Source organism: Denticeps clupeoides, chromosome 4 (assembly GCF_900700375.1).
Source record: "Denticeps clupeoides chromosome 4, fDenClu1.1, whole genome shotgun sequence".
NCBI lineage: Eukaryota > Metazoa > Chordata > Actinopteri > Clupeiformes > Denticipitidae > Denticeps > Denticeps clupeoides.
Window position 1 is genome coordinate 33,843,939 of NC_041710.1, and position 10,587 is coordinate 33,854,525.

General features: G+C 41.6%; 1 protein-coding gene across 6 annotated transcripts; it reads left to right on the forward strand.

The window, feature by feature from the left end:
- The first annotated feature begins 47 nt into the window (after window positions 1-47).
- ino80db (INO80 complex subunit Db) lies at window positions 48-7,318 on the forward strand. 6 transcript variants are annotated; one of them, XM_028975575.1, is made up of 10 exons: window positions 48-402; window positions 1,424-1,663; window positions 1,994-2,667; window positions 2,785-2,884; window positions 3,606-3,815; window positions 4,292-4,401; window positions 4,617-4,750; window positions 5,113-5,336; window positions 5,421-5,569; window positions 5,641-7,318. In XM_028975575.1, the coding sequence occupies exons 2-10, from the start codon at window positions 1,446-1,448 to the stop codon at window positions 6,360-6,362; spliced, it is 2,541 nt and encodes an 846-aa protein (XP_028831408.1). In that variant the 5' UTR covers window positions 48-402; window positions 1,424-1,445; the 3' UTR covers window positions 6,363-7,318. The 6 variants fall into 6 exon arrangements, with proteins under 6 accessions (XP_028831408.1, XP_028831413.1, XP_028831411.1 ...); XM_028975580.1 differs by having other exon boundaries at window positions 5,424-5,569; XM_028975578.1 differs by having other exon boundaries at window positions 4,295-4,401.
- The last annotated feature ends 3,269 nt before the right edge of the window (window positions 7,319-10,587 follow it).

Genomic DNA, 10,587 nt, shown 5'->3' on the forward strand with positions numbered 1-10,587 from the left:
CAGAGGTTGTTGTTGGCTGTTGTCATGTCCCCGCAGTGCCTGTAGTAGGCTTGTGCAGAGAGAAGCCTCACATCCGATGACAAAACCAACACCCCCTTGTCGTTGTACACGGACAGTGTTTGTTTAAATAATCGGCATTAAAATTTTCGCGCACGGAGATGAAGTAGTATTAGCTCGGTAAAAAGCAAAATCGGGCGACTGAAGCGCCCCATAAGGCGTACCAGCAGCGTGTAGGTTATCGCGGGGGGTGAATAGCGTATACAGTGTACTGGAGCGGAAGGTAAGCGGGGCTTCCGAAGAGCATCGGTCTCGAGTTGCGCAGCCGTGCGGCCTGCAGTGCGAGCCGAGCCTCCTGGAGCGCTACGCGAGGGTCGGGGATGTACGTGTTGTGACAGGCCGATGGTAATACTTCCAAATGCATTTACGGTGGATATTTTCCATTTCAAATGCCCGTGAAAATCGAGATGATGTGATGTGAAAGGGAATTAAGTTCGTTGCATATTTTATAGAGTGAATGTTCGTGAATGTGCTCAGCTGCTTAAAACGGCTTTTCGACCGCCGTGCGCTAGTTAGCATTGCGTACGGGAGTATTTATTATTTGTCTCTCTGACAGTCTCTTACTTTGAAGCATGTAATAATGCGTACGCCTTTTGAAGGTTTCATGAGGAGCTAATTACGCGAGCTATGCAAGTAGTATGTCCCATTATTTAATTTCACACGCTTACTCGCTTCTTAATGTCTGATGATCGTATCTAGCTAAGAAAGCGACATCTAGGTAGATAATATTGTCCTAAAATGATCCCGAAGCCTTATCTAAGTGCATAGTGTGAAAGTGGGCGTGTGCGCTGTCCGCCGTCCTCGGCTGCGCAGCCCGTCTCAAACTTCAGCTGCATGAAACTCGGATGGTTGGGCTCTTTACCAGCTGCGATGTACTCAGTGTTATTTGGTGTGAACTGTGCGAATAGTTTTGACATCACTATAACTATAATAACGATGTGACCCTGCATTTGTAAAAAAAAAAAAAAAAAAAACTAGGTTTGACAAAATACTTTCCTTGGATGACATCAAACTGCCCTTATTAAATATTCTTATTTCTCCCTTAATTATTGAATAGTTTTCCTGATTCAGATTTGGCTCGTGTTAATAACTTAGATATAGTAATTTACTTTGCTTTACTTTGAGGAGTTAAAAATAATATGCATTTTGGAAACACTATAACAGTGTTTTTTTTTTTTTTTAATTTTTACAATATTACACTTAATAAATAAGACTGTCATGCATGCTGAGTTTCTTTCTCCAAGTCTACCCAACCAGTATGAAATGCACCCATTTAATTCATATTTTGTACAGAAATGCACTATGGTTACATGTATGCCAATAAACTTTTAATATGTATTAGGATCTGTTTTCTTTTTTTAAACAGCGGATGTGCTTGATTTCTTGGGATGTATGAGGGTAAGCACATTCATTACTCTGAGCTGGACAACAAGCCGCTGTGTTCCTATAGCCCCAAGCTTTGCAAACAGCGGCGGCTTAACGGCTACGCCTTCTGCATTCGCCATGTGTTGGAGGACCGGAGCGCCCCATTCAGGCAGTGTGAATATGTGGCCAAGTACAACAGCCAGCGCTGCACTAACCCCATCCCCAAAGCTGAGGAACGCAGGTTTGTCTGTATTGTTATGTCATACAGTTTATACTGTTTACTGACCCAACAGTATAATTGAGCAATTATACAGTAGATGTTGGCACAGATGTTTTATATGCATTCTTTATTGTGATGTGTTACTGCCAGTTTTACCTAATGATATTTACTTCTGCCTATTGGGACAGTAACAATTTTAGAATCCATTACCAAATAACTTTATATTTGTCTTCCATCATGAAATAGTTCATATCTGATCAAGCTGCTATGCATTCTGCAGCTGTCAATGTGAAATGTTTTTTTTTATACAGACATGCCATTATTAATGAACTGTTTGTGTGTTTTAATCAGGTATTGTAACAGCCACCTTCAAGTCATGGGGGTCCTCCCAAAGAAGCGTAAGAAGAAGCAGGACTCTCTTGAATGTCTGTCTCTCAATATCACACTGCCCTCTATGAAGCCTCCTAATGGGCTGGACCACCTCCCCCCTTCTCCACCTCCCTCACTCCCTTCCTTGTTCACCCTTGACCCCTTTGGGCTGTGCAGAGTTCAGGATGTGCTTATGCAGGATTCACCGCTGAAGAAACCTCAGGGCTATCAAGATCCAGTCAGACACAAACCAAAGACCAGGACAACAATACCTCTGTTATTGGGTCAGGCCAAGTCTTCAGTGTTACTTTCTTGTCCTATTGGGTCAGGTGATCTTGCCCTGCAGTCGGTGTGTCAGCAGACTTTAGACCCAGGCCTAATTCAACAAGGCTTATTATGCAAATCTGTTCCAGCTCACATCAGTGCCCTTGCTGAGGCAAGGCCAGTTTCCACCAGTCACAAGTCAGATCGGGTCCCTAAATCTCCAAACAGGAAGTCTTCACAATGCTCTGCACTGTCACCTTATCATTCAAACACCAGCTGTGCCATCTCATCTGGGCACAGGTTGAAGACACCAAAAGCAGCCTGTCTTAGACGATTTCAGCAGGTGATGCAAGCTCACACCCAGAAGCATGGTGATCTTTGCACACGTCTAGGTGAATTTTGAGACCTGTTCAACTCTTAACTCTTGATTAATTCAATGTTTTGGGTTTTTTAGGATGAAGGGCTGGTCTGTGATCCATGTTTATAAGCCTGTACACTGCTTGTTACAGGGTTGGAATGGTCTGAAGAGAGTGAAGAAGATGATGAGGTTGCAGCAAGAGTTGCATCGTATCACTGTTGGATGCTCCGGGATAAACTTTCCTTCCAGAGGTACAAAACCACACAATATCCTTAAAACCTGGCACTGAAATAAATACTGAACTTGAAAGGTCAACAACGTGGGACATGTCTCATGTAGTTGATATTTGAAATTTGGGATAACAGCAGGAACCATTCAAAAAGAAACTCAAACTGCTGGAGTTAATCTGCATGTGATGAGCATTCTGATATTTCGGTCTTCAGATTTCTTAAAAGTATGTGGATTTTGAGAATGGGTCATGAATGTTCAGGGGGCATGAATGTTCAGAATGGTCATTCCCATTATTTCTAATATATTTTAGGGGGTGGTACTGTACCTATTTATCATGCACAGCCATCTACTGCACAGCCATCTATATATCGCTTGTAGTGATTTTCAGCTGGTGGTGTGATTGATCCTTAAATGAAGTTCCATGACTGAAATGGCCAATTTAAGAGCTTTTGATAAGTGGGTTTGGCCCACATCACAGTATTTTATTTCAATCACATTTTTAACAAGACATATTTGATCTGGTTTACATTTACATTTATCAGACGCCCTTATCCAGAGCGACTTATAATCAGTAGTTACAGGGACATTCCCCCCTGGAGCAACTTAGGGTTAAGTGTCTTGCTCAGGGACACAATGGTATTAGTAGGGTTTGAACCTGGGTCTTCTGGTTCATAGGCGAGTGTGTTACCCACTAGGCTACTACCACCCACTGATCTGCAGTGTCTGTGTTCTAATCCTCAGTGCACAGAGCTTCAGTTCCCGCAGACACCGGCTAGCAGGCCTTGGATCCTACCTGCGGCAGAAGTACAGTTACCTTAGAAGAGAAGAAAATGCACTTCGGCGTCAGAGCAATTCCCAGCATGCTGTCCGAAATGCTATGCTACATGCAGCAATGCAGGACCCCGAGAATACGGCTCAGATCCAGCAAACCTTGCACAGAACTGCCTCAGGGTACAGCAGTGCACATAAGCATATTCATATATTCAACATATATGAATGAATGAAACACACATTACACTCTATTAATGTTGTGTTCAAATAAAATTTATCATAGAGTTGTGGTCAGAATATCATGGTAATTTTGAGTTTTCAATCATTTCTCTGGGTTGGAATGATTACAAAAATAACTGAAACTTAATAAATGTGAATTTGTTTTGTATTTAAAAAAATTTACATACAGGCTCCTTTAATGTCTTTTAACCTCGTTAGTGTACAGCTGTTTGCTTTGCTAGTTGACCATACATTCGATTGACTGTCAGAGAAAGAAAGAAATATTAAGTTCACAGCTACGTGTACGGACCAGACAAATATCCCAAACACATATCTAATCAATAAAGCAGGTCATATATCCAGCCATCATTATGCAAGCTTGTTGATGGCTACAGAATATGTGGGATGGTTTGATAATTGTTTTGTGAACTCTCCAGCAGAGAGACAATCTTGCAGCTGGAACCTGAAGGAAGAATCTGTTCTGCAAGTTCTAAAGGAGAGCGATGTTGGAACCAGACCTTGCCCTTTACAAAGCATTGCTTCCAGCGTATCTTTTAAGATTTCGTGTGTGTGTGTGTATATATGTATATTGCGCTATGAATTTTGTATGTTTATACTAATGGTGCTGGTACTATTTAATATTAGAATAGAAAACAAACACACTTGAAATCAGCATGATGACCAGCAGATACTAGTTCCTGTCATGCACCTTTCCTTCGTTTGTGTACTTCTGTGTGTTATGCCCTTGACTCCTATGTACAGATGTCCTGTTGAACCACTCCCAGCAGCTTTTCTCAAGCTGTACTGCTCGTTTTGCTGATGGAACACAGTGTTCTGTGCCAGTGTTCAACATTACACATCAGACACCACTCTGCAATGAACATGCAAAGAAAATGGTTAGCTGATCAAATTGCGAAATGCCACCAAGGAATTCCCACAAGTTCACTTTATATAGATCTATTATAATGGAACACAAACTACAGATCCCTTAATGCAGTGCACACTCTGCTGATGAAAAATTAGCAATATGTTCTGCAAAAATTCCCTAAAATTCTGACAATATGTCTTAATTCTAGTCCTCTGTAATTTCCATCAGATCCATTTATCATTAGGTTGTTAACATTAACCCTGTTCATAATTAAGCAAGTCTTTTGTCTGGGGCTTTTGTATTTAGATGTTAATCTGGAAGAGTAGCAATAATTCAGATACAGCTGTAGCTACAAGCTTCATTGCTAATTTAAGGTTCTGTTTGGCACAGGATGATTTCCTACGCGGGGACGTGAACCGTAGAGCATACTACCACCATCAGCAGATGCACAAGCCACTTAGAAAGCCCAGACCTACTGTTGCCAACAAGAAAAACAAAAAGAAGGCGAAGCGTTGCCCTCGCCGTCCCCAGAAGCCCATACCACCTTCCCTACCACAGGGCAACCTGGGAATGCCTTCTCTTCTCTGTCTTCCCATGCACCCTGCCAACATTAGGTGAGTGTGTGCTTTGACTTAAAAAATATAAATAAACATTCTGTGGAAGTTTAGTATTTTAGAGTTTTCATTTATTTTTTACAGCAGGAGTCCTCTAACTCCGGACCTGAGTGCTGATGAATTTCCTGATGACATTGGTGACATTCCACATGACCTAGAACTAAACCAAGAGGACTTCTCTGATGTTCTTCCCAGACTTCCAGATGACCTCCATGACTTTGACTTGTTTGAAGGTAATCTCTCCTCTCCTTTTCACTTGTATATTGTTCCGTTCATGCTATCTACATCTTGTTTGTGGCTTCAGGTAAAAACAGCGAGCTGCTGCCTACATCTGAAGAGGCAGATGAGCTGGTGCGTGTGCTGCAGGCCATGGGATCGTACCCAGAATCGCTTGTGTGCTTGAGTGGCATGGGTGACCTGGGCCAGCCAGATGGAGCAGAGTCCCGTGGTCTGCCTGTTGGTGTTGTAGACCTGCTCAGCTCAAGGTTGTCTGCAGACACCTTCTCCAGCCTGGAGTTGGAAACTAGCCTTCTTCATCCCACGGAGGAAGATGGGTTTCCCCCCTCACCACTCTCGCCCCAGCCCCCACTCACTCCCCCATCCTCAGTGCGGGCAGAGGGCATGTTTCAGAGGAGACAGTTATCCGAGCTACAGGTGAAACCAGACACTTCACGGAACATTCAGGAACCTGCGCACACTCCGTGGAACACCCTCCCCCTGAATGCCACGGATACACCCTCATTTTACAGTGTTGCTGGAGCAGAGAGCTTCCTGTTGTCAACTTCCCTGTCCACACCTGCAGATCAGCCTGTCCCACCCCCCTCTGCACTGCCCAACACAATCACTGCAGCCGTTATTGCCTCTTCCTCCTTTCACATCATCTCCTCATCTTCACCTCCTTCAAACTCCATGAGCTCTCTGGCCCAACTGAAGCACACCTCTCCCCAGCTGCTGAGTCACTGCGGGATCCCTGCAGATCTGCAGCCCCATCACAGTTCACCAGCGCCGCCTATGGACCACTCCTAAACTGCACACCAGACTGCTACGTGTGATGGTCTGTTGTGGCTAGACAGAAACTGGAGTTTCACACTTACAGTATTCAGGTATCATGTTACAGGATTAATTTGTCTGTCTATCTGACATTTTCTCATTATGGACTTAGAGCAGTGTCCTTTAAATCTCAACACACCGGCACACAGCAAGCAATAAATGCTCCTGTTAGCGTATTATTCATTTTCTTGGAAAACTGGAATTTTAGAAATATGCATATTTATGAGTAGTTTAGTGGTCTGCACATTTGGTTTTATCAATGAGTGAAATATGTGTGGTCAAATTGGTGAAGATAAATAAAGAAAATGCGGAATGTTTCTAACATCTTCAGAATGGCAGGAGGATGTACAGCATGCATGCAACATGCATTCCTCCCCCTCTCTAGTTTGTTCTGTCTGTTTGATGAAAACGGTTGTGCTTGTCATGGTATTCACATGCTTTTGGTTGTTAAATTGTGTTGCCTGTGGGTTTTACTGTTAATCGACCCTTTTTATCCCATACATGTTAAGCCAAAATTTTAAGAATTTTTCTCTTTTTCTCAATAAATGCTTTCATCCTATCCCGTTCTCACTCAGGGAACTGAAGGCTTGTTTCATGAGTGGGGATAGTGGAAGTAAATGCACATTATTAATATGGTTATTATTATTAGACCATTCACATGAAGAGCAACTCAGAGTGATCCTTAAAATGTATTCATGGAATGTATTATATCAGCATTACATGAGGTGTCTGATAGTCTAGCAAAATGAATGGGTCCTGTTTTTATGTGTTACAGGTATTTTTATGTATTCAGATGTTTTTTTTTTACTTATATATATTTTTTTCCTCTTGTACAGATATTGTAATATGTGTATAAGACACATATAACTTCTGTATAGCGAGAGAGTTTATCTTTGTTTTGCAACCTGTGAAGTAAATTTGCTGTGACTAAATGTGTGTACTTTTTCTGAAACTTGTAGTAAACCCATCACCGCCAGAAGGGGGCGACAGAGAAACGCAATAGAAGATGTCACCATTTGCCCACAGACTTTAGCTTTGCATAAGATTTATTGTGCGTTTGGAAATTAAATTGCTGCTCTCGATCGGCGTACACGCTGCGCGCTGCTGAAATCGAGGTAGTGCGCAGGCGCGGGCGTTACCTGGCAACGCCTACAGTACTGCGCGCGCCTGCTCCGTCTTTGTGAACGCCACGCCACGCCACGTGGTTCCTGGACACGCGTGGCCGTGATCATCACACTCCCTCCATCGTCACGTTTCCGCTGCAGGCAACAGAAACATGGTCTCACGGGATAAATGCAAATCCTGCAGAAGGAACATACACACTACAGGCAGTTTTAAAGATGCTCTGAAAAATGTGCTTAAATTATTCATTTCACATCATTTGTGTTGCTCTAACAGTCTGTCCAAGCAGTCAGGATGTGGAATGTTCCACATCCACATCAGAGAGTAGGAGGGCGGGACACAGCTGGAAAATGGCTGAGGGGCAAGACTTCTCACACAATAACATTTTTACTCCATCATGGATCATATATTCAGAGGTAAAACCAGATTGGAAGCTGCCACCAAAACCATCCCCTCCCACTAACTCCCATTAAGGCTGATTAGCCTATTTACAGGTTTTCCCACCAGGAAATACCTGGAGCAGGAAGAGGAATGTGGGCATGTTGAGAATGTTGCAGTTCTCCAGCTGGCCCTCTTCCTTGTCCAACACTGATCACAGGGACACAGGTCAAGCTGCCATCCCTTTTTCATCAGGTCAAGTTTTATTTTCAGAGATGCTTTTACAGTGACCTTCTTGTCAAATTTGCTGATGACAAGAAGATAATGCAGATCATTGTAGTGGTCCAGAAAATCCACACAAAATAAACCAATTAAGTAAAGAGTAAATCTAAATATGTAGTTTTTACCAATTTCTCTGGTACAATTACATGCCATTATTGTTTATACTCATTAGTTAAAATATTTTTTATTCAAAAATTTATAACGAAGAACACATGAAACTAATGATTGTAAGTTGCTCTGGACAAGAGTGTCTGCTAAAGGCTGTAAATGTCCCAGGATGGGCTCAGACATATGCATTGGATATACCATTGAACACAGTGAAGACAGTCATTAAAAGTGGAGAAGATATGGAATTACATTGACATTTTGACAATTACATTGAGTTTTCATTGTGTACTACATGTGATCTCTTATATCTGGACAATGGGGTAGGATTTCAAGACTTTGGCTAAAATGTGACAAAACATATATCGTCTAAGATGTTGGAAAACATGTTATGGACTTGAACGTTATTGAACCTTTTGGCTACAATTCCAAAAAGGTACATTTGGCACAACAACACTTATGCCAATAGAACACCATAGTGGAGAGAATTATGTATAGCTGCAAAACCCAGTCACTTATTACAAACCTTCAACAAGACAACGACCCAAAACATATATACAAATAAAAAAATATATACCTTCACCAGAAGAAAACACAAATTTAGAAATGGTACAGAATGGTCCAGCTCCAAATCCAACAGGAAATCTGTGAGCTGAGGAGATGCACATTTTTACAGACATTTACACATTTGCAATGAAGAGTGGGCAAATATTGCAGTCAAGATGTGCAATGATAGACTCCTACCTAAGAAGACTAAATGCTTTAATTAAATCAAAAGGGGGTATGAGCACAATTACACAACCAGCTTCTTGTAGATTTATTTTTTTTGTATTTGATGTTTATTTGAATTTCAGCCAAATTGTGGTTTAATTTTTACATTGTGTAATCCTGCCACAGTAACAGGTGTGTCCAAATAACAGTCATTGCTGGAACTTCAACAGGTCTTCAACAGTTAGCTGTGCACAGACCTTGTTCCTTAACAAATTTTGTCACATTGTACCCCAGGTCACCAACCTAGTCCTTCTTAGTGTACAACAGATGAGAAAGATCCAGAGTTTGCAGTGGATGTTGCAAATAAGTTGTAGATCTTGTCTAGTCACTGCTTTCATCTTTTCTTTGTCAATCCATGTAAATCAGATCTACACAAAAGACCGGGTCCAGAAACTGTCCCCCTCACTCCCCCCTGCCCAGTTGATCTCCGCCATCAACCTTGTAAGCGAATATTCAGAAATAAGCTTGCTGCTCACAGCTCCAGAGTCTTTTCTCTGCTGTTTGTACCTTCCACACCATGATCTGTTATTTTAACAGGTTCCCCAGCCCCTAGGGATCAGTGGTGAGCTGTGTAATCAAATTAATTAGACTCAATTGCTCAGCAATCCTCTGAAATCTTCATTGAAACTGAATTCTGTTGTGAACAGCAGAAAATCTGCACTACATGGATCACTGAATAATCATATATTCCAGCTCTCAGTTAATAGCACATTTTATACCAGTCTACCACTATCTCAGACTATAAGGAATGTTCCAGAATTGGCCATACAGTGGGAAGAGAGCATATTGGCCCATACAGATGATTGAGTGATTAACTGTTACCTTCTAAGATCTAATAAAACAAATTCAATAAAAAGCTTGCACATTTGTGACCAAATTACAATTTACATCCAGGACATTTTGGGTTTTCAGAGAAGAATAACAGTGAATGAGCGATTCTGGGTATATGATGCAATTGATTGCAAATAATTGCAGTTGCATGAAAGCTACAGTTGGAAATAATTTGTTATAACAATTATAAAAATTTAGTTTTAAATTCATTTTAAAACGATAGGAGAAACGACAAAGAGGCGTCAGTGTATGAAGCACACTTTTTGTCCTCCAGCCTAAAAGGTGTGGGACTTAGCTTGCTCTCTGAGGAATCAGATGGCTGACAGTTACAATGAATACTGTTTAGTAAAATCCTTCTGCACGCATCCATTGTTGTACATTGCACCATGCGTGCGAGGGCCCCGTCATAGCCACTTCAATTATACCTTATGATTATTTTTACATCATGCATCACAACGTGTGATGCATCACACACACTGTGGCACAAAATACCTGTCAATCAGAACAGTACAATTATGTCAGATCAAACTGCTTTATTTTGAAAGGAAGACCAAGGCCAGTACTGATGAAGACCAGACACCGAGGGTGTCTGACATAACTGCTGCTGTCAAATACCAGAGACTGGGAAGAACACAGTCTTTACACAGAAAAAGCATTACACATCCACAGCACATTTAACATTAAACTAAGAGTCTTATTTGCAATACAGCTT